Source organism: Haliotis asinina, chromosome 3 (genome assembly GCF_037392515.1).
Source record: "Haliotis asinina isolate JCU_RB_2024 chromosome 3, JCU_Hal_asi_v2, whole genome shotgun sequence".
NCBI classification, from domain to species: domain Eukaryota; kingdom Metazoa; phylum Mollusca; class Gastropoda; order Lepetellida; family Haliotidae; genus Haliotis; species Haliotis asinina.
Genome location: NC_090282.1, coordinates 4,622,547 through 4,647,848, shown reverse-complemented (window position 1 = coordinate 4,647,848; position 25,302 = coordinate 4,622,547). Strand labels below are relative to the sequence as shown.

At 40.0% G+C, this 25,302-nt stretch overlaps 2 protein-coding genes across 2 annotated transcripts in view; one reads left to right on the top strand and one right to left on the bottom strand.

Annotated features, from left to right (window-relative positions):
- Positions 1 to 2,821, bottom strand: part of LOC137277328 (non-lysosomal glucosylceramidase-like) — a 34,437-nt gene extending 31,616 nt beyond the window's left edge. Inside the window, exon 1 of the mRNA XM_067809012.1 lies at positions 2,560 to 2,821. Within this exon, the coding sequence (XP_067665113.1) occupies positions 2,560 to 2,729 (170 nt within the window). The 5' untranslated portion in view covers positions 2,730 to 2,821. The remainder of the gene's footprint in view (positions 1 to 2,559) is intronic.
- A 245-nt stretch (positions 2,822 to 3,066) lies between these two features.
- Positions 3,067 to 25,302, top strand: LOC137277329 (RAB6A-GEF complex partner protein 2-like). Its single transcript, XM_067809013.1, has 9 exons — positions 3,067 to 3,319; positions 6,922 to 7,032; positions 7,602 to 7,750; positions 10,107 to 10,190; positions 10,786 to 10,935; positions 12,048 to 12,188; positions 13,086 to 13,213; positions 13,849 to 14,026; positions 23,548 to 25,302. The coding sequence occupies exons 2-9, from the start codon at positions 6,923 to 6,925 to the stop codon at positions 23,766 to 23,768; spliced, it is 1,161 nt and encodes a 386-aa protein (XP_067665114.1). The 5' UTR covers positions 3,067 to 3,319; position 6,922; the 3' UTR covers positions 23,769 to 25,302.

Genomic DNA, 25,302 nt, shown 5'->3' with positions numbered 1-25,302 from the left:
GAAGCTCAGTCATTGCTGGGTAAATTGAACTTTGTAGCTTCATGTGTTCGTCCTGGTAGGATCTTTTTAGGCCGACTTATTGGTTGGATACTCTCCCAGAATCTGGCTCCCATGACATCATCAGATCAGCAAAGCTGGACATCCAATGGTGGAATATCTTCTTATCATTATATAACGGGACATCTATGATGGCGTTGGAAGAATGGTCACACCCAGATGCAGTGCTTGCTACTGATGCTTGCTTACAAGGTTGTGGAGCCTCGTTTGATGGGTAGTATTTTCACTGAGCTTTCCCCACGCGCGTACAGGAGAGACAGTACAGTATCAGCGTTCTGGAATTGCTTACCATCATGGTAATCCTCAAGATCTAGGGAAAATATTTCCGAGGGAAGCACCTCAAAATATTTTGTGACAATCAAGAATGTGTCATGGCATTGAACAAAGGGTATGTCAGACATGAGGTGTTGCAGAATTGTTTGAGGGAGATCTGCTTCACAGCAGCAGTTAACGAGTATGACATTAAAGCAGAGCATATTGCAGGAGTTGACAACAGATTGCCAGATTTGCTCTCCAGGTGGGATCTAGATCCCAAATACTCAGCTGTTTTATGTCCTTACAGTGGGTGTTAGATGTTTTGAAGAATTTGTTCCTGATGTGTGTTTCACCTTTGAACATGAGTGGTGATTTTCATGTGCCTTTTCCCTCTTCACAGGATTGAATCAACTTTTGAAGGATGTCAGGATTTCTCAGTGGGCAGCCTTTGCGGAAGGAACAAGAAGGAATCTCATTTTACAGCTGAAAAGTTACTTCCTATTTTGTGCACTTTATAATCTGAAGCCAGTGGAGGCTAGTTTTACCACAATAGCAGCTTACATACAGTTTCTCAGCAGGAGTTTCAAGACTGTAGCAGCTATTAAAAACTATCTTAATGCTGTAAAAATTCTGCATTTAGTCCATGGATTTGAATTTGTACACTTATCCAGCTATGAAATTACTCTTCTGTATCCGGGATTAGCACGATTAAATCCTCACTGTCCCCACAAAGCCTTAGCCATCACCCCTGAAATTTTAACACAATGTTTTACACTCCTTGACCTGGGATCCCCATGTGATGCAGCATACTGGTGTTTATTTTTATTTGCCTTTTTCCTGATGGCCAGAAAATCCAATTTGGTCTCACAAACTCCACATCAGCAGATGAACTCTCGACACCTTAGACGAGGAGACGTTGCTTCTTTCAGAGGTAGACAAGATGCATTGTTGGTGTCCTTAAGGAGGAGTAAAACCATCCAGTTTGGGGAAAGAATACTACAGCTACCTTTGGTCAGTATTCCGCAATCTACACTGTGTCCTGTTAGAGCCTTCAGACACATGATCAGCCTTTGTCCAGCCACTGCAGATCAGCCTGCATTCTGCTACCCCACAGAACATGGGCCTCAGCCAATAACATACCCAGGATTACAGAAAAAACTAAGAACCTTGGTGAAGAAAACAGGCAGAAATCCATCGCAATTCTCATCGCATAGTTTTCGACGAGGTGGAGCCACTTGGGCCTCCAAGTCGGGTGTTCCCCCAGAGTTAATACAATTACAGGGAGACTGGCAGAGTGACGCATACAAGGAATATCTCTCCTTTGATCTTGAGCAGAGAGCTTTGGTAGTGCAAACTATGGGGCGATCCATCTCAGCTAATCATTCCTAGCATTTATCTTTATCCTTTTACTCTAGTATGTTTAAATTCCAGCGATCACTACCTGATCAGCAAATCATTCATATTTCTAAATATTTCCATCTCTCTTGCAGATTAATACCCTCCATCGGGTAGGTTCATATACATTATCATCTGCATCACAACTTACCTTGGGGGCCTCCGGCTTGGAGGTTTCCCCTTTTTCATTTATTTTATTTTATTGTATTTATCCTTTTGTTTATTGGCATGTTGTGATCCATAGTAGTATGATTCTGTATGTAAGGCAAAACAGCCTTTATTTTTTGATTTGCATTAATTCCCATTTATGCATGTATTTTTCATACTTCCTTTATGCATGATGTAAGCATATATTATGTAAGTTGCAACATTATTATATATCGTTATGACCACACTCCTTCAAGCTCACAGTCTCCTTTTTCTTGTATATACTTCTCACTTCTTGGAAGAAGGGGTGTGGTCTCTGTTCATTTCTTCTGGCAATAAACCCTTAAACTTTTCATTTGTATTTTCTCTTACGAGGTTATAATTAAAAGATATTAAAAGATATTCTTCGTAAAAATATGAGTCAGACAAAAAGGATGGAGTCCTGTGATTGCAACTTGGCTACTCAAACTGAAAAGGTTCTAATTCTTACCAGTTCCTTGCTACCAATACAATAGGTATAACAGTGACATGAACTGATGAAGTCACCATTTCATGGGTCTGCAACCTGCACTGTCAGTCACTCCGTGGAGCCTGAACAACCATGCTGTTCACTGGATTTTGAAACAGTCCACTCCAAAATTTCACATTGAATGTCAAGCTTTCGCTAACAATAACAACAACCAACCGTTCTTATTGATGATTTACCTCAAACTTAGTCCCACGAAACCAGGTATGTGCTTCAGTCGGGGAGTCGTGAATGGATTGCATTTCGGTGGATTTGGACGATCTAGTGATACACGCCATCCAAAATCTGGCACACCATCAATATGTTCTTGAGGCGTAGTTGGACTCTTATCTGGGCCCACAAACGACATTGAAAGCTGCTCTTATTAAAACTTAAAAATATACACACTACTAACACCGCTTTTATTCCGGCTTTGTTGACGTTACAAGCCTCCCAGTTCACGGCCGGTTTCAATGCCATTTTCCGTGCAACAATCGATTAAATATGAAATTATGATTATTTCTTTTCCCGCTATTCTCGCATATAATTGATGCAGACACACACGTAGCTTTGTTAATAAATCGTAAATATTAAAACAAATGATAATTACTATATCAGCATAAGTTTAATGTATTATTATAGAATAATATGTAATAAGTTTTTTAACAAATTGTGTTTAAACTGTATCGTAAATGAAACTATGTCGTAAAACGACGCATATAGAGCACTGTACGGATGATTTATCTTTCTCCCATATATCATATACATCACATAGATGAACATCAGAGAATGTCTAGATCCTATGAAATATCTACCTTAAATGTTTCATACCTCTGATTTAGTCAACAAACCACGTTACGACACCTAGAAGTGGTGACGTTTAGCACAAGACAGACAGCTTCTGTCGAAGGAACTCCTCAGGAAACTTTGACAGATGTGCGAGTGAATATTCGACGAAAGGTTGTTCATTGCATTTCAATATCCCGCAACATTTTATTGTGACATGTCTTCAGAGGCTCTATTCTAGTGGTCACCCGACTGTGCCAGAGGAAAAATGAAAATTAAGTTAGTTCTAACCTCCCCTTCAGGCAGTCCATGCAAAAACAAATTGATTAGTCTTAAATAAGAAAGATTATCGAGTGTGCAGTAGTGCACACTGGGGATTGTAACGCTAAGTGCAGCCATCCAGGTATGTACTGTCACGAACGGGGCTTAACACTTCATGAAGGATCCTTTGTTGGCAGTATAGCAAGCCCCTGTGGTAGTACACATTGGCAGTGAAATTATTCTGCTCCGACGGCTTGTACTGTCCAGCATCATTTTGTGATTACTGCTCATTTACTTGTTGCTCGTGCAGTATACTGGCGTTTCCTATTCTCGCGATACTTACGGATATCTGCTGAAAAAATGATACAAACAGTTCTTTTCATATTTATGCTTGTTTTTAAATGAAGAGATTCCCCCTCTAACATCTGCATCTATCAATTGCTTGACCCATCAGGTGTATTATCGCTCTTGAGTTCGATGAAAAACTTGGTTGTCCATCGCTGACTTTTCGAGGCGTCTCCCATTCTCATGGCATAACGAGGAAGTAACGTTATGAAGTGTAAGAAAGAGGAATCCTGTTAAGATCTTTCCAAGTTGGTTAAAACTCTTGAATATTCATTACATTGCAAAATTTTGATAATTCACAGACTTGGACCACTTCCTAGTTACCGTTCGTGATGAAAGCAACCGTTAAGTATCACGCATTGGCGATCTTGGCTGAAAATGTGTTTACCGTGAGAAAAGGAGACGGCCATATACTGTTAGTATTGAGACAGATAGTGATTTTGCACCTGCAGTTCATCATGTTCATGAGCTCCACACATTTCTCCAAAATTTGTCTGAAGACTGTTATTTCTTAGAGTTCCCTCTCCCAGTCCTTGGCTTGAGACAATATTGGTTGTACAAGAAGAATCATATTGTGACTTACGTAATATGATGTTTTTTAACATTCAAAGCAAACATTTATTCAAACTTGACGTGGGACCATGCTAAGTACTGTCAGTTCAGCAAATAAGTGTCACTGTAATCCATCTCTAATTAACAAGTTACAGTATTGACTATTAAGTATTATGTAATACTTCCTAAACTTTTTTGAGCAGATAATTTTTGGATTTAATTTCTGCTCCAATGCTCTACTCATTACAACTGAAAATATTAACCCATTTATGCAGAGGGTCTTCGATTTTCATCAGATTTCGTGAGCTGGTTTCTTTTGGCAAGCAATGAAAGGAATGAGGTGTCACTTTTTCCAGTAAATAAAATTTGCCATACTTTTTTACACTGCAAAAGTGTACAAGATGTACACATGTATGATGTTTTGTTCATCAGAAAACACTTTATGGGATCAAGAATTCCCATAAAATGTTCAGGTTTCAATTTGTTAATACACATAAATTAATATATAAGCCAGTTTGGTTCTATTCCATGAAAGCTTTTGAAACAAAAGAGACAATTGTATGATTTAAAAGGTTGATCTCTCAGCACTTAAGCCTAATATATTACCTAATTTAAGTTCACTCACCTGCTTATTGTCACAATTTTGGAACGGTACTTTAGTGGAAAATTGAGTAAAAAAATGCAAACCATTTTCATTTTGTTTTTCTATTTGAACAATGAATTTAACAGAGTGATTGCTCCTGGGGGAATCATATTGCCATTACCACCTAGAACATCAGCTCAGTGATCAAGTGTATTTATAGTTTAAGTGTCACGTATACCGTAAAACAATTTACAGATGATATATTTTACCTGAATCTGATCATTGCTGCTATGTCTTGGGCAGTTGCACCAAAGGACAAAGCTCCTAGAAAAATTAATACTTATGCATTGAGAACAATATGTGGAGAAGTGAGTTGATGTAGCCATAATAGAATACTTTATGAAACAAACTTCCAACTTCTAAGTAAAAGACAATATAATAGAACCCCTTTATTTGAACCTGAACCTTGTGAAAGCCGGTGGATGTGCACTCAAGTGTAATGGAGTCATTTCCTTGGCCACTGGTTCATTTGCCAATACGCTTAGCTGGCTTTTTGTTTATGGCTTATAAGTTTGACAGGTGTTAATTTCAAATTGCATGTGGTTAATGATTGAAGTTGTGCATTGCATATTGTCATTAGCAGACATGCAGGCCGACATATAGGTGTCAATAAACCAGACATTGAGTTTTCTCTGTGACAAAGTCTGCTTATCACAATCAACATGTTTTTTTATTTGTCGAAACCACTTTTTCCCCCAGCACTTGGGGAAAATTAGTGAATTGTTAGAACTCCAGCGTCATGGGCTTTTTTTCATCGCAGTATCTTTTTCCACTTTATGGGTTGAATTGGCATTTTTGATGATTTGTTTTGGTAAGTGCATACGGAGAGGGTATCAGAATCTGTAAAGTCGTGTGCATGTGACTTTTAAGGAATCTTTATCATTTATAAACAACAGGGCAGTTCTGAACAGTTGTTAATCAATAAAACACCAATTAATGATCAGGAAGTAAATGTATCTAATTCAGAGTATCAGTTACATGTTACTGTTTATCAGTTGTGCTCTATTTTTGACAGTTTGTTTGTAGATCTAAGCATTGGTTGAAGAAATATAATGCAGGTCATTCTTAGGAAAGGAAATAAAACACAGACATTAGTTGACAGCAACTGCATTTTTTTCATCGTCGAAATACATACCATATATTCTTATCTATCTCATCGATAAACCGACCCACAAATTTGACCCTGCGAATCAGTATCAAAATGGTATGTTTCTTGCTTAAGCTAACTCCCTGCAATGGGGTCATATTTGCGGCTTACTTAGACTACTTTGATCCACTTTATTCACAGAAATTACAATCTTATTGTGTCTACTCATGCCTCTAAATGAAGTGTAGTTGATGGAAAATGGATACGTATATATATTTTGTTTCGCTAAAGATTCTATTTATTGTAGCTGGACAATTACATGTCTAAAAAATGACATCACACTTCTGTGTATTTACAGACAAGACACTACTCACCCCACAGTCATATTTCACAATCATATTTCCAACTCGTCACTATTCTCGTCACTATGTAATGTCCAAATTCAGGGGTTGAAAAATAACATTGCTCCATGCCCTGTTGGGAGTGGAATTCTCCGGTTGGGCCAGTAGATATCCTGATTAAACTGTATAATGATACAATAGTGCCAAACCACTGAAATGTTTTGATATATTGTATACTACCATAGATCATAATGTTGAGAATACTGTGAAATTGATGCTAGTGTGGGTGGAGGGAAAAGTGTTTCCTAATGAACATGGTAAGTGGAAATTGTACGTGCATGGAATGAGGTAAAATAAACATTCCAGTATCATGATTTTTCAGAACATGTCACAGTATATTCTGATGAAATGAGTGACAAATCACAAATCTTTTGATATATATCAAAGCTATTGGCAGAATTGTTTATTCTATTTATTTTCTTTTCACATTTTCTATTATGAAATGAAGGTGAGCTCCTCTTCCACAAGAATATAAATCTTTTTGCAGAATGATTGAGGTAAGCGCAAGTCTCCCAAGAGGTCCTGTGTTTTTAGCAGGGGAGACAATTCAGTGTGATATCCACTTCACAAATATTGGATCAAGATCAGAGAATGAACCGTGAGTTAATTTTTTAAGAAATAAGTTGCTTCAAATATCCCAGCTGTCCCAATATGATATATCAACTTCATGCTCATGGTCAGTACTTGTGCAGTGCTGTTTTATGTTTATTCACATCACTCTTCTCATGCCATCAAAGAGTATCTGTAGTCATATGGAAGAGTCAGGGACTCCTAAACTCCTTTGAGTAGCATAGACTAATAGGACTCCTGAGACGTTTCTATATTTACTTGGTCTATGACATCTTTTCTAAGGCCTATACTACATATTTGTGGTAAAATAGAGAAGAAGAAATGATAAAAAATATCAGAGGGTTACTTCCTGTCAAATGTGTGTGTTTCAGGCTTGTATTAATTCCTGAAGTCAGCTGTTATGTTTAAGTTGACAAAAATACTTCTCATAGATATATTTTTGTTGCACCTTTATGACATTTTAGGCAGATCCATAAATCAGATCAAACAACCCCACCTTGGTATATTTTTCTGTCAGTCCTACATACAAAATATGGTTATACATCCGTCTGAAGACAAGGATGGTGAGTGCTGTTGACGAGCTACTATTTGTTTCAGTGATGTGAGCAGTCTAGCATGGGCAAGTGTACAGATAATCTGTCAGTGTACAGTTAGCGAGTCACGCGTCATCCTTCCCCGTGCACAGAACCTGTCCACAGAGGATGCTTCAACCACAGGATGTGATACATCATTTGTGCCAACCAAAGGTAAGCATGTGTTTGCTTTCAGACAAATTAGAAAAATACTTGTGTTACAGATAACATGGACCCAACAGATATGGGTCAGATGATAATGTTTGGTTGTTTCGTTTATTGTTTTCTATAACCTTTCACAGAAAGGGCTTGTTTAGAATTGATGCTGTTTGCAGTATTTTCAAATGTGTTGGTCAGTCTAGCAACTTTAATGAATGAATAAACTCATATTTTTTTACTCTTTTAACCATTGCATATGAAAAACTTGTGTTTAGTTGTAAGCAGATATTTTTCTTTAAAAAATGCATGGTTAATTAATACAGGGTGATTAAAATGTGCCAAAAAGCTGCCTGTTTTTCTCTCGCCTGCCAACGAAACCACAGGCACATTACATAACTCTGTCACTAGAAACCTGCAGTGATGTCATATGAGGAAGGATTTTCAGTTAGTTGTGTAGACAATGTGTAACAAGCTCGTCAATTTGCTAATTTCTCGGCATCAATAATGACATGTCAAATCGTTAGATTGCTGTCAAATGCTCTCAGGTGTCAGGTGATGGTGTCACCATGCACAGATTTCCAGGGGACACCTCAGTTCGTGCTAAATATGTTGTTTGTGAGATTGAAGCGTGAGTTGTGGATGCCTGTATGTATTAAGAGTGGTGCTTCCTTGCTTCCAAGATAGAAGGTGCTATTTAGATTTGTTTCCATTGAGCTAAAAAAATCAAAACAACTTTCTAGTAAATGCTTGATAACCAAAAGGATTTTGCATGACACAACTTGTAACATAAGGATTTCTTCCTTGGAAGTGGTCATGGTTTTGGTCAAAGTGACAGTAATATTGTAAGTAGTATTATATTGACATCCACCTTGCTTCCAAGAGTGAAATTGTGATGTTATAATCAATTTCCTGCAAAATCTTATTGTCTATCAATCAAATACATAATTTACTATCCGTAGAAACTAGTTTAGAGTTTGTTACTCGACTTAAACAATCCTAAATAGTATTTATTCTCAGACTGACGGATGTTCACAACAGGGCGCCACTATTTTTTATGATCGTAGCTTCACTGTCTAATATCAGTTTGAGAGTCAATTAGAATATGGTTTGTTTTCATCAAGATAAAAGATCAAAATTACTTTCCACTCGTAGTTTAATGTGTCTTTGAAACATGACCAAATAGATTTTGCATGACATCGCTTGTAACAGAACGATTTATATCCCTTATAACAACTTGCAATTTTGACAGAATCACCCATGAAAACAAGTTGTATCTCAGAAAATAGGCAAAGCGAGTGACAAAATTAAATGGCAGTAGATTGTGAAGACATAAAGCTTTCATTTGTCAAAACAGTTGTCACGATGACAGGTTTAGACTAACCTATAAACAAGATAATCCACCCTCTGAAATGTAGATGAATACTACAGCAACCCACATAAGTGTACCTCATATTATGTCATTGGTTGAAATTTTGTTTGTAGGAGAGAATTGTCCACTGTTGTCAAAAAGGTCAATTTAAGGTAATTAAATGTCGAAATTAGTAGTTTTAATAAAGGGGTTTCATTCATAACAATATCTATAAATGACTTTTATATTTGTACCCCCCCCTAGAGCATATGTGATCTTTAAGGGTACATTTGGAGATATTTGTTGTAGTTGTTTATAGATTTTTTATGGATGTTTTGAGCTGTGACAGGTTAGTGGTGGTTGTAGGTGATACAATGTTAGTGAAACACACATATTCTCTGTATTTTTCCTTCAGCAGTGATCATTTTTCAATTTATATGTTTCTGTCTGGTTTTGCTTTCTGTGCTGATTTTCTGTCTGAACAGAACTGCATTGTAAAGTGTTCAAATAGAAAAATCCCTTGGTCAGTGAGCTTGATTCATTTATGATTAATTTAATTTCTTGTCCTCCGCGGCAATGCAGGATGGGGGACTATGTATTCAGCAGTGCTGTAGGTCCATACGTACTTCTGTACGTATGTACGCACGTCCCAATTCTTGTTAGTGGAATATCTCATGAACTGTTTTACCCAATGTTTTCTAATGTGGTGAGAGCCTACATTTGGGCATTAGGTAGAGACCAATCAATTTGGGTGATTTTGACCTTACCTTCAAGGTCACCTTGATTCCTGACCACTTTTCAAGCTCTTGTCAATGTGATATCTCATGCACTGTTTGCATGCAATGCCTTCAAATTTGGTGACGGCCTACATTTGGGGATTACACAGACATCTGTTGATTTTGGTGACCATGATCTTATTTTCTATGAGACCACGACCATTTGTTCACTTTACATTAGTGGCAAACACTTATTTATGTTTGTGTCATGTATGTGAAATCACTATGCTTGTTTCCATGGTGACAGGAGAAAGGGGACTTACAGTTTTATCAACAAAACCAAAGATTCTCTTTTGTGACCTTAGACTGTCCCGAGGAGACTCCAAGTCATGTGAGTAAAGTTTCTTGTGTAGAGATGTTTTAAAATTGCCTTCGGTAGAGAAGCACAGAAAAATGTTAGCCGTTTACTCTGGTTTGTTGCTAGGGAAGTACACTCTGGCTGCAAGCCAGCAACATCAGTGTGGACTGTGATTGCTGGAGTGTTATTGCTGGAGTTGGGAAGTACACAGAGCTGCATACAATATTTAGTGGTTTCTGTATCTTCTTGTAATCCTTTATCCTGTGTCTGTAGACCCATGAAGGTCCCGGGTTAAAATAGGCCTTCAGCAACCCATACTTGCCATAAAAGGCGACTGTGCTTGTCGTAAGAGGCGACTAACGGGATTGGGTGGTCAGGCTCGCTGACTTGGTTGAACACGTCATCGGTTCCCAGTTGTGCAGATTGAAGCTCATGTTGTTGGTCACTGGATTGTCTGGTCTAGGCTCGATTATGTACAGACTGCTGCCATATATCCGTAATATTGCTGAGTGCGGCATAGAACTAAACTCACTCACTCACTCCTGTGTCTGTAGTGTCAGTGACAACAATGACGCTGTTGTGGAAAATACTGTGGGTAATTCAGTGGTGGTTCATTGTTCAATTTCAGTCACATTTCAAGATGCCATTCCCACAGATGCACCACCATCATTCCGCGGACAGGCGGTGAAATACTCATACAAGGTGATCATTGGCACACAGCGTCTGGAGAATGTCACCAAGATGTTGAGAATCCCCTTCAGAGTGATGGTCCTTTATGGTGAGTAGGGATACATGATCAAGACATGAAACATCATGTCATGTTATCCATGGATGCATTCTTACCTCAGTATCTACAGATTACATTTCTTAATTTCTCATAAATCTTTTTAATGTAATATATTTTTGTTTGTGACATTGCTTGATACTCACTCATACCAAAATGCATCATATTTTTTCCATATTAGCAAACCACCACTAGTGACACTAATTTGTGGCTTTTATAGTAAAGTAAATATTATTTTTTCACAATTTTTGTGTTCTTGATAATATTGCTTTGGACATACATTCTGTGTATCTATCAGAATGCACATCCTCTTATCATCCTGGTTTCAGTGCAGACTTGGATAGGCAAGGCAGAGCAGTTTACTGACTTCATAAGTTCACTAACCACCCTTGCTAACCTGGACTGGAAGTTTTTGTTGCTTGATCATTGTGCTACCAGTGTTTTCTGTTTTGTTTTTTCCAGAGCATAACTTTCAAACTGTTCAATATTTCTTCACCAAATGTAACACATAGATAGATCTTGTAGTGCACTAGCACCTTTTGGCAGTTTTTTGAATTTCTGAATGAAACATATTTCTGTGTTTGCATGGCAGTGATTTTGACTTAAAATTTGGTGGTAGTGTTCTTTTCTGGAGCAGAGCTGTAAAACCTTTCAATATTTCCTCACCAAACTTGACACATAGATTGATCTGGTGGTGTACTGGTGCCTTTTGGAAGTTTTGGAATTCTGAATGAAATAATGTTTCTGTCTCCATGGCAACAAATTCAACTTTGACTGAATGTGGTGGTAGTGTACTTTTCATGAGCAGAACTGAAAAACCTTGCCATATTTCTTCACGAAACATGACACATAGAATGGTCTGGTGGTGTACTGGTGCCTTTTGGTAGTTTTGGAATTCTGAATAAAATATTTTCAATACTCTCCTTCCACTTTGTCAAAACATTTTAACATCATCATAACTAGTAGGCATATTCATGAAGAGTATTTTGCCATTGTGAGGGATATTGATGACTTTGTCTTTTTGTTACTTGTCACGTCCCTTTCCTGTTGGTTTGTAGAATGTTTCAGAGTGCGGTGTTGGAGGTAAATATAACACTGTATTGCAGGTTTGAATGACATCAGTGTGTATAATGAGTCTGAGGAGTATGCCCCAAGTAACCCATTCCTCAACAACCAACAGAAGGAGAACTCTGTGCTGGACATTGCGCTGCAGGTCCTCTCAACTGTCACAGCCAGGAAAGCTCCACGTACGTATCAGTGCCTATAGTGCGTATAGTGGAAAGTATACCAGACGCCAGTCTGTAGTATGTCTGCATGGAGGACAAATATTATTCCTAGAGATGTACACTCTTCGCAGGTCCAGGCTGCCCCAACTGTCAATTGCTACTCACATAAGTGCAGTGTTAAAAGATATCTAAATGTAATTCAACACCCAACATGTTACAAATTAAATGTCGATTTAAAAAAGCACATGGTAGAAACAAATGTCCAGAATAAGTCCTGTAATAACTTTTGATCATTAACATGAAATTGTCCAGACAGCAAACCATAATATACTGAACAGCAAAAGAAATGGAACTGTTTTTTTTAGGGGGGGTCAAGTTTTTAAATAGAAGACATAAACATGAACGCTTTCTTTCATGAGATTTAATTTTTTTTATAATTTGCATTTCCTTTGCTCTTCAGTATACACGCTAATGATCAGGGAAGTAATGGAATGCAGATCCTAACCTTTATGTTGTTATTAGCCAGTCAGAAACAGTAGCCCAAGTCCATTACTTGTCATCACCTGACTGAGGTCATGTAAGATTTGTATAATGGAAATACTCACTTTGAACCAATGGTTTTACTGACAGTTTTTTTTTGTCTGATCAGTTGCTTCATTTTTGAGCTGATATTAGTGTCCCCCCTCAGTTCATTAAAACCATTATTTATGTTCTGAAAGTGGGTGGTAGAACTCAGTTGTCTGGGTTGTGATTTTTGTTTGTTTTTCACTCTTGTAACGTTATGCAGCTGTTAGTCAAACATGGATGTGTAGTGATGTACTGATGAACAACTATCGCATGTTCATCATCGCCACATTGTCAGTAAGAATGTGTTGACAGATGTAATCAGTTGTGCCTCCCCTTGCCCCTGTCTTCCAGATTCCTACAACATTACCAATGCGAGGGGGCGTGTGGCCAAGTTTCTGTTGTTCAAGCAGGCCTATAAACTTGGGGAGGACATTATGGGGATCTTTGACTTCTCCGATGGTACAGTTCCTTGTGTGCAGGTGAACCAACAACTTGCTGTGATGATCAACTGTCCATAAGGGTTGTAATGGTCTTCAGCAACCCATGCTTGCCATAAAAGGCGACAGGCATGCCATAAGAGGTGACTAATGGGATCGGGTGGTCAGGCTCGCTGACGTGGTTGACACATGTCATTGATTCCCAACTGTGCAGGTGGCTGCTCATGCTGTTAGTACTGGATTGTCTGGTCCAGACACGATTACTTACCGACTTCTGCCATATAGCTGTAATATTGCTGAGGGCAGTGTCAAACTAAACTCACTCACAGATGTAAATCAATTAGTACTACCCTTTATTGTCAGTGTTGACTTGAACACTTGCCCAGACACACCAAAGTCATTATTGCATTAGGGTGAGCTAATCTATACAGGAATAGGTAGTGAAAAATATGATTGCAAATTATGATCAGCCTGGTTTATAGCATCTGTATTTTATGCTTCACTTGACAGGAATATTTGTAACCCAACGTATTACTGTACAATAGCACTACAATGTCTTACTTTGTGTTGAACAGGGATACCACTTAGAAATTATGGATGCTTTAGGTACTATGAACGACACTTCTTACAGATTCATGTGATGAGTTGTGTAACCAATACCTGATCTTTTCTTGTAGTACTCTGTGACACTTCAGAGTGAGGAACAGATTGCAGAGGAGTGTCGTCGGAAACCTAGCCAGGGAACAGCCATTACGTCATATGTTAAGCACCAGGAGATGTGTCTACACACGCTCAGAACAAATATCTCAATCCCACTTCCTCTCACAGCATCACCAGGGTTTATAACAGATATAGGTGAGATATATAAAGTAATATTATGCACATATTACAGTATGGCAGCACCCTTCTCTTATAGCAACTAGTTGTTTTTATGATGTTCATTTTGTGTTATTCACATAGTAATAACTTTATGTTAATCACTCAGTAATAATTATGTATTTTGTCTTATCCTGACTAATGCCTATTATGCTTTTCTCCTCCCTCTGTCTGAAATCCCTTAAAGTTCCCTTCTAATTGATGCGGAAGCACAATACACACACCCATCGGGAGCCTCCCTTTCTCGCCATTATGGTCACTTAACCAGTCACGCTTGTCCTCCTTCATCACCCGACGAGGACGGTTGGAGGCACACCTGAGTCCTGATACGGCGATAGTGGTCCCAATAAGTGTTTGCTTTAATTTCAGTCCTATAATCCTAATTATGTCGTATTCGTTTTTTGGATTTTAATTACTATTGTCTCTATGTAAAATATATGAAATTTCTTGTGTTTTGGACACATTTTTTCATCAACTTGGACTTGGCTAAGGACCACTCACTGTATGGACATTGTTTCCCCCACACACATGCACTCACGGAAATGAGGGCGAGGGACTCCATTGATCTCCATCACTGGAGGAAACCCTCTTCACAGACTCTGAGTTTACATCATGGATCACTAATGATTTAGCCTCATTCTTACCATTGAAGGACTCCAATGAGGCTCATACCTATATGATCAGTATTGAGGACATCGATACTTTGATGTCTCTGCCGATTGTGCCAATATCCACCAACACCAGGATTCTACTCCCCAATTTTGCTTGTACTCAAGAAAAACTCCAAGGAAAAGTTTTGACTTATATAGAACATGAAGGAGTTCAACAAGGATTATCTATTGAAGTCAGAATTGTTCAGAATGATCCATTTACCACAACTGTGGCATCTCATCCATCCAGCGGATTATCTAGCCAGCATAAGATGCCTACCTGCAGACTCCAATACATCTGGACTCCAGGAAATATCTTCCTTTTAGCACTACCAGTGGATGGTTCTACCTTTTGGAATATCTTCTGCCCTGTGGCTATTTGCCTGGGTCACCAAGCCAATAGTCACCTACCTACATCGGCGGATACTTTGCAGTGTGTTTTACCAGGATGATGGCATTCAAGCGCATCGCGAGACAAGTCAGTTCAGACTACAGTTAAACTTCACCATGAGATTGCTAAGTCAACTTGGATGGCTTGTGAATCTACCGAAATCAGAATAAGAGCCCCAGCAAGATCTTCATTCCTCGGGATTCGATTCGACACTCCATTGAACTGCATCGTTGTCTTAGAGGATCAGTGGGTCAGTGATGAACATCAGGCCATGATAGAACAAGCTCTACTCTCTCCATAACATTGACCGTGACAATGTCTACTCGATCTGCTCTCATCAGCACAGGATTTGACCAGACGAGGACGTCTACAATTACGCCCATTTGCCTGATTCAGCACATTAGACCATATCTGCTATAGCTGACTCACTGATTGAATGTCTGTGCTGGGTCCTATTTAGCCGGTCTGCAGCAACCACCTCTACATCGATGCCAACCACCTCCACACAGATGCCAACCACCTCTACACAGATGCCAACAACCTCTACATAGATGCCAACCACCTCCACACAGATGCCAACCACCTCTACACAGATGCCAACAACCTCTACATAGATGCCAACCACCTCCACACAGATGCCAACCGCCTTTACATAGATGCCAACCACCTCCACACAGATGCCAACCACCTCCACACAGATGCCAAGCACCTCCACACAGATGTCAACCACCTTTACACCGATGCCAACCACCTCCACACAGATGCCAACCACCTCCACACAGATGCCAAGCACCTCCACACAGATGTCAACCACCTTTACATCGATGCCAACCACCTCCACACAGATGCCAACCACCTCTACACAGATGCCAACAACCTCCACACAGATGCCAACCACCTCCACACAGATGCCAACCACCTCTACACAGATGCCAACCACCTCTACATAGATGCCAACAACCTCTACATAGATGCCAACCACCTTTACACCGATGCCAACCACCTCTACACAGATGCCAACCACCTCTACATAGATGCCAACAACCTCTACATAGATGCCAACCACCTTTACACCGATGCCAACCACCTCTACACCGATGCCAAGCACCTCCACACAGATGCCAACCACCTCTACATAGATGCCAACCACCTCCACACAGATGCCAACCACCTCTACATAGATGCCAACCACCTCCACACAGATGCCAACCACCTCTACACAGATGCCAACCACCTTTACATAGATGCCAACAACCTCTACATAGATGCCAACCACCTCTACATAGATGCCAACCACCTCTACACAGATGCCAAGCACCTCCACACAGATGCCAACCACCTCTACACAGATGCCAAGCACCTCCACACAGATGCCAACCACCTCTACATAGATGCCGACCACCTCCACACAGATGCCAACCACCTCTACACAGATGCCAACCACCTTTACACCGATGCCAACCACCTCTACATAGATGCCAACCACCTCCACACAGATGCTAATCGTCTTTACACAGATGCCAACCACCTCTACATAGATGCCAACCACCTCCACACAGATGCCAACCACCTCTACACAGATGCCAACAACCTCTACATAGATGCCAACCACCTCCACACAGATGCCAACCGCCTCTACATAGATGCCAACCACCTCCACACAGATGCCAACCACCTCCACACAGATGCCAACCACCTCTACACCGATGCCAACCACCTCCACACAGATGCTAATCATCTTTACACAGATGCCAACCACCTCTACATAGATGCCAACCACCTCCACACAGATGCCAACCACCTCTACATAGATGCCAACCACCTCCACACAGATGCCAACCACCTCTACACAGATGCCAACCACCTTTACATAGATGCCTCCCTCCTCTACATAGATGCCAAGCACCTCTACATAGATGCCAAGCACCTCTACACAGATGTCAACCACCTCCACACAGATGCCAACCACCTCTACACAGATGCCAAGCACCTCCACACAGATGCCAAGCACCTCCACACAGATGCCAACCACCTCTACATAGATGCCAACCACCTCCACACAGATGCCAACCACCTCTACATAGATGCCAACCACCTCTACATAGATGCCAACCATCTGTACACAGATGCCAACCACCTCTACATAGATGCCAACCACCTCTACATAGATGCCAACCACCTCCACACAGATGCCAACCACCTCTATATAGATGCCAACCACCTCCACACAGATGCCAACCACCTCTACATAGATGCCAACCACCTCTACATAGATGCCAACCACCTCCACACAGATGCCAACCACCTCCACACAGATGCCAACCACCTCTACACAGATGCCAACCACCTCTACATAGATGCCAACCACCTCCACACAGATGCTAATCGTCTTTACACAGATGCCAACCACCTCTACATAGATGCCAACCACCTCCACACAGATGCCAACCACCTCCACACAGATGCCAACCACCTCTACATAGATGCCAACCACCTCCACACAGATGCCAACCACCTCTACATAGAAGCCAACCACCTCTACACAGATGTCAACCACCTCTACACAGATGCCAACCACCTCTACATAGATGCCAACCACCTCCACACAGATGTCAACCACCTTTACACCGATGCCAACCACCTCTACACAGATGCCAACCACCTCCACACAGATGCCAACCACCTCCACACAGATGCCAACCACCTCTACATAGATGCCAACCACCTCCACACAGATGCTAATCGTCTTTACACAGATGCCAACCACCTCTACATAGATGCCAACCACCTCCACACAGATGCCAAGCACCTCTACACAGATGCCAACCACCTTTACATAGATGCCAACCACCTCTACATAGATGCCAACCACCTCTACTTAGATGCGTCACTACAAGGTTGTGGTGCTCACCTAAACAACAAGCAAACTACTAATGGTTCATACAGACAACTCCACAGCAGAGTTCTACATAAACAAGCAAGGATCAACACAATCCCACACACTGCTTCAGCTGATCTTTCAACTCTTTGGCATCATCGACGAGTTGAACCTCAGACTTGACTGTTTGTGTCATCTACGACATACCAGAGGACTGAAAGGCTCTACACTCTTGACATACTTGGTGGCAATGCATGAAAACAGGGATTAAGCAAACCAGAACTGCTCGCCTTACTATGCTCATTCATTTGAATACCTGGAACACAGATCTAAGGCTCCAGCTTGGGGCTTGAATGTTGTATAGTGATACCTCACAAGTGATGTCTACAAGCCACTAGACCAGATATCACTTGAATTATTGACACAGAAAACAGTGTTTCTACACGTTTTAGCTACAGTGGCATGGTTGTAAGAAATACAAGCTCTGGACTTCAATCATACACTCCAGTCGTCAGGAGATTGTACATCTAGGACTGAGATGGGATTTTATCAACAAAAATCAAGTGCCTGGACAACCGGACAGACAATTCCACATCCTGTCATTATCTGAAGTCCTGGGCAATATGATATACAAGATTTATCATTATGCCCAGTCAGAGTGTTGAAAATATATCTCCAATGTACTGAGAAGAAAAGACACCATTTCAAGCGCCTGATCATCCGAGTTGAACTGAGACACCTATGACAGTGTCGTGCAGCACTATCTCATTATGGATGAGAGCTGTTGTACCGAGGACCTCCATGAGCCACGAAGTGAGAGCCTTGGCATTGACTCTTTCACTACATCGAAACTGCTCAATAACAACTATAAAGGAGGGCTGCTTTTGGAAATCAAATACAGTGTTTACCAATCACTACCTACAGGATAACGCCATGGAGGACATCACTGGCATTCACCAGTTTAAGCCACTTGTTCCACAACAACTAACTGTTCTACGAAGGCTCTGAGTTTCACTCACCCTTTTATCACATGACTTGTTGAGACCAAGACACTCCATGAGTCCATGCGCATGTTTTGAACAGGCTAGCATGAGTGATTATGACCCTGTACTCGTAATGAAGATACTTGTACATGAAGAAGGGTCACAAGTGGTCTTGATTGGAAATCTGTGCATACAGTTGCATTAGACACTAGCAGGACACTAACTGATATACTGTAAATCAAGAAATTAACGCGCATGATAAATTAATGCAAAAAATGCGAGTATTTGTTGCTCGCATTATTTTTTAAACACATTTCAGTCTACTTTTTCAACATGATAATAACTAAAGACAATTAAAGTGATTCAAAATTTTATTCTTACAGACATGATCACTTACACAGCAATAAATAACATTCAGATTCACAGTCTCTTGTACACACAATGGTGTCATTTCCTTATCACTAATCACTTAAATACACCAGACAGTCTGGCTAATTGCCACCCATGTAATACAGCGTCTCTGTTCTTAGCCACGGTGTCGAAAGCTGATACCATCCACCTGGCATAAATGGGTTTCATCACACTAATCCATGCCAATGTTATCACTGCTGTCCAGGTTTTCTGACACTTTCTCTGCATACCACTGAGTGAATTGCTCACGCATGATTGATTTAAAGTCCCCATTTACAGAGACATCCATAGGCTGCAATTTAATTCCCCAGTGCACCCAGCTGGGACGAATCGTACTTCGAAGTTCCTTTTCTTGAGGTGTGTTAGTACTGAATCACAACGATGGGCAGCAAAAACATCAAAGATAAGAAGAGATTTTTGACGCACTGGCAAATGTAAATTCTTTTTTACTTCTTTTGTGTATGGAACTGAAACATTGTCAATGTACTGTGTCATTGTGTCTTTGGTACTCCAGTGGTTTGGAGAATGGGTCACGTGCCAGTCACATGGGAAATCGTAACTAGCATGACACTTGTTGGTCAAACCTTGGTGTATGACTTGGAGGGTATCAGGTTTCTGGATGCCATGCTGCCTAAGATCAGTGTAATCTCACGTTTGTCTTCCACTCCAATCACATCGATCTGTTTGCTTCCTTTACAAGCTAAGGTCCAGCTGGACACAGGCACAATTTTCTCACCGCTCTGATCAAAGTCCTCTGGAATGTTCTTGGATGCAGATATCTCCCCTACGCCACTAATGAACTCGTCTCGTTTCAATGGGAAGTCAGATGGTAGTTTCCTAGCCGCTTTCGTTGCTTTTCTCTTGACGAAATTGTACCTGAAAATGAAACTGACCAGCTCCTATCTAACTTGATGGGTCTCCATTTTCTGCAAGCAGTGAGCGATTACCATGGAGAACAATGCCATGTGCAGTAGCACTCACTATGTTCCTATTAATAATACCACCAGCCTTATCAGCTGATCATACACGAGTTTGTCTAACTCCTCTAATAACAAAGGACGGACACATTTCTTGTGAACAAGTTCTTTAACTACATCCGTTTTGTCCATAGATTTAGCTGCAATGTAGGCCTTCTTCGTGACACGTACTGTACTCTCAGAAAGGTTAACATTCAACACTTTGCTGAAATGTTTTACAGCACGTTTGTTTCCGAATTCGGTGGCATATTTGGCAATCTTTGCCCTGGTTTCTGGTAAGTAATGGTTGTTTTGTCTCTTCCTCTTGATGCCTCGTCGACTGATTACATGATCTTCTGAACTTGTAGGTTCAATAATAGCCTTGCTGACAGTTTCTGTTCTCGCAGCCTTCTCAGGAGTTTCTTCTGCAGATGGGTCAGGTAAAACTACCCATGACCTGTTTGTAATTGTGACGTACTTCAGCATGATTGCCAACAGATCAGTATTTCATTTCCTGTCGACTGTCTTATTTATATGCAGCATCTGAGTTCAATCATCTCAGTTAGTTAGTCATGAGAAAAGCCAGTCTAGATAAGCCCTCTCTTCTTCTGTATTAATCTTGTCAGCTGAAGCCGAGGTGACTGGCTTATGCTTTGAGTACTTGACAACATCCTTAGATGAACTCCTCTCACTGCCAGTTAGTGGTAAATGTTTGATGGCGAACTTGTTTATACAGTATGGTTCAAAATTATTGAGAATAGCTAAAGCAGTTCATATTATTAAACGAGAACAAATCAGATAAAATTGAATGTATTGTGAACGTGAACTGACCTTTTCATGTTGTGTAGGTAACAATTTAATATTTTATCAAGTCTCCTTGAGCTTCACGGCACAGTCTAAGACGGGTAGGCATACTTCCTATCAGAGAGGTTAGTGTCTCGTGAGTTATGCTGTCCCAGTATCGGACCACTTCTCTCTTCATGTCTACAATTTTTGTCAACCCCTTTTGATTCACACATTCCTTCATCATCCCCCAAATGTTCTCAATGGGATTTAAGTCAGGACTATATGCAGGAAATGGTAATGCAGTCACATTTTTCTCCTGAAACCACTGCTTGGCATGTTTTGCGGTGTGTTTAGGATCATTATCTTGCTGCAAAATCCAGTCATTTCCATAAAACACATGTGCACTTGGAAGGAGAAAATGATCTAATATGTTAGTGTAGCGTTGACTTGTCAGATTTCCCTCAAACACACACAGCGGGGTCGTTCCTAATAAGGATATCCCTCCCCATACATGAAACTTTGGGCTGTATTTAGGTCGTCGATACAACGGTGCTGACGCAGACTTTGTCCATATTTTCACATTATTGGGATATACCGATATTGAGCTTTCATCAGTAAAAATCACATTTTCCCAGTCAAAGTTTTCATGTGCCAAACACCACTCAACACGCCTGTCTTTATGTTCTTGTTTCATGAGAGGAGAAGGAATTCCAGTCTTTTTCTCCCATCCAAGATCAATCAAATTTCTTCTAACTGTAGATTTTGATACAACTGTTGATCCCCTTTCTATCATTCCATACCTGATGTTGGAGATGCTTGCCCTTTGCTTTTTAGACGCTAAAATTCCCAGCCGGACGCGATCTGAGAAGTCCAATTTTCTGGGTCTCCCTGCTCCTTTCTGGTGCCCAAAATCCTTTCCCTCTTTAAAATTCTTCCTAATCCTATACACAGTAGAAAGAGGAGTTCCTGTTCTCTTTGCCAATGTATTTACATCATCAATTCCTTGATTACACAACTCAAAAATCAACCTTCTTTTATCTTCAGCAGACATTGTTGACAGTGCTGAGGAAAATGACGTCTGCTACAAATTCAGGGGAGGTAACTCTAATTGTACTATACTCAGTAGGCCAAGATGAGTTACCTCCCTTATACCATTACTTAGTTTTAAGTATCAGTGAATCAGTTGAGGTGTTAGGATAGCTCAAAGTAAGAAGAAAAATTCTCAATAATTATGAACCAGACTATATAACTCCGAACACATCAACTTTCATTTCCTGGTATACCTACCTCTGTAAAGAGGGGCGCATTAATTTATTGGCGCATTTTAGGCAGTGTGTTTGAAGGCGCATTAATTTATTGACGCATTAATTTCTTGATTTACAGTATATATGTCATCATGTTCCAGTCAACAAATGCTTCAAGAGAAGACAAGTTCGACAGGATGTGATCTCCACTATCTCACAGATGATTTTTGGAGGAACAGGACTGAACTATCACCATTATATTTCCTGAAAAGGGGGAAAGTACTGGGCGTACTTATATGGCAGTCAGCAGAATCCAGCGTGGCCTGACCCACCGCCATTTCCATCAGATTCTGTAAACATAATAAGCATGAGTCAGGATAAGGAAAAATATGTAATTTTCTGAATAAAATTGATATTTCATACTTATCCTGACTCATGGTGTCAAGCCCTCCCAACTGCCCCTCTTGGTCACACTAAATTCACATCAATTCTCGTCAAGTTTTATGAGAACCTGAAAGAGTGCATGGCTGGTCATGTGACCATAAAGGTGGGAAAGGGAGGCTCCTGATGAGTGAGTGTATTGTACATCTGCTTTGATTAAAAGGGAAATTCAAGGGATTTCAAGTGTTCCACTATCTTCACATAGAGGGAGAAGATAAATTTAATATAGAATGAGTCAGGATAAGTATAAAGTAGAAATTCAGAAAATTACATTTTTACTAAGTAATAATGTTATTCACACTCTAATAACTTGTTATTCACACATTAATAGCTTTGTTATTCACACAGTAATAACTTCAATTCGCACAGTAATGACTTTGTTATTCACACAGTAATAACTTTATTTTATTCTCACAGTAATGACTTTGTTATTCACACAGTAATAACTTTGTTATTCACACAGTAATACCTTCAATTTGCACAGTAATGACTTTGTTATTCACACAGTAATAACTTTGTTATTCACGTAGTAATAACTTCAATTTGCACAGTAATGACTTTGTTATTCACACAGTAATAACTTTGCTATTCACACAGTAATAACCTTATGTTTTTCACACAGTAATAACTTATGATTGCAGTTTGTGATCAATCAGTAATAACTTTGCTCTTCATACAGTAAACAAATTGTGTTACTTATTTTATAAACAAAACTGCTTGTAAAGACATCGACCTCATCCATGAATGGTCTGTTTGACAGTGTGTCTGCGATGGAGGTTACACTTCGAATTTGTTACATCATGTGATCCGGTGGAGGAGGTGGAGATGTCGAAGTCTGATGAAGGGAGCATGTGGCGAGGTCCACCCACCATGAATGTTGAGACAATGGTGTGGGACATGCCAATCAAAGTGTTCCCCACCAACCCACTTCATGCTTCAAGTGTGACACTGATGAAAACAAGCTCCACAATACGAGTGTGATGATAACACTTCTTTTGCACAAACAATGGCAATTACAAGTCACCTGGTGTGATTATTCCAGCTTGTTATGGAGGTTTGTGTGATTGTCCTTGCAACAAGCATATGGTGAGGGGTATTCACAGGAGGCATGGGGTACACTGATGGAGAGACACATTGAACATGACAACCGGTAAACTGGATTTTCTTTAGTATATTTATAATGAGGCACATGTGTCTCAGCTGGTTGTGCTGGAGTACTTCTTGTCCATATCTGTACAGACTCACTTTCAGTTTAGGGGGTGTTGGGTAGCCAAGTGATTAAAGCATTCACTTTTCATCCTGAAGACCCGAGCTTGATTCTCCACATGGGTGTGATGCCCATTTCTGGAGTTCAGCCATTATATTGCTGGAATGTTGCTGAAAGCAGGGTAAAACTACACTCACTCTATCTGAATTTGGTGACTCAACTGGCTAATGTGTTGATCAGTGTCGATATTTTACAGGAATTTACACATATCTTTGGAATTTGAGCTTGAACTGAACTCAGGCAATGGTGTTTGTCAAAATCTGTTTTGTCTTTTTGTTGATTGCCTGAATGAAACTCACAGAAAGTAGACAACACAACACTGTTAATACAACCATAAATGGTTTGACCATTAATATCTGTAGACAGATTAACATAGGCCATGTGTATGTCATGATGCCAATCACAGGATTTTCTGGCCCTAATTTCTTTATTTACATCCTCCCAACAGCTTGAATATTGCTGCATGTAGCATTAAACCAAATTGCAAGTAGTCTTCAGATCCATTTGTAGTGGTATACTGATTGACATGTTGGCATGTTACTGTAAATGGGAAAACAATTCCATGTGTCCACGACGATGTCATCAGTCATGTAGTTAATTATTCAGGTCCACAGCCTTTACATGCAATACTTCCAGTAACTGCTGATGTCTCTTCAGTGTTGGTTGTAGCTGAAGAAAGTATGTGTGCAGGTTACCATATTATGAAGTTCAGAATCCCATATCTCAAACATCATTTGAATAGTTTGAATTAGATACGTGCCATGCTATGTTTCAAAATAATAAGGATGCATTTAAGATTGGTATGTATATTAACATCTTGAAAAGGTTTTTGCTTTGAAATAAATGAAAGATGTCAAGTTAATGGCTTCATGATGAACTTAAGAATGATAATGTTTGCTGGTAAGCATGTTCAAATATAAAATAGTGTCTAAATGTGTTCCCTTACCCAGTTCTCACATCAAATCTTCTAGTGTCAACTTGATTCTGGACATTCATTCTCTTCACTGATTTGGATCAGTCTTAAAGTTTCGTGAAATACAGTATACATATTTCCTTACCTTAATAGTCAATTTGATGGAATGTATTTGATGAAGTACTTAGCCGTCACGTGTATATCTAGTGTTGTGCTGGTCATTCACTCTACCATAACTTGGTCATATTCTATGGAATTTTTCTCACATATCATTGTTGTAAAAATGTACATATCTTGTAAATTCTTTGATTGTAGTAAAAAGGGTATCAACATAA

Coding starts and splice junctions, on each gene's coding strand:
- LOC137277329 (XM_067809013.1), top strand. CDS start 6,923: ATGATTGAGGTAAGCGCAAGTCTCCCAAGAGGTCCTGTGTTTTTAGCA. Junction 7,751..10,106: donor ATCATTTGTGCCAACCAAAG/GTAAGCATGTGT, acceptor CCATGGTGACAG/GAGAAAGGGGACTTACAGTT. Junction 14,027..23,547: donor AGGGTTTATAACAGATATAG/GTGAGATATATA, acceptor TCTGTTTGACAG/TGTGTCTGCGATGGAGGTTA.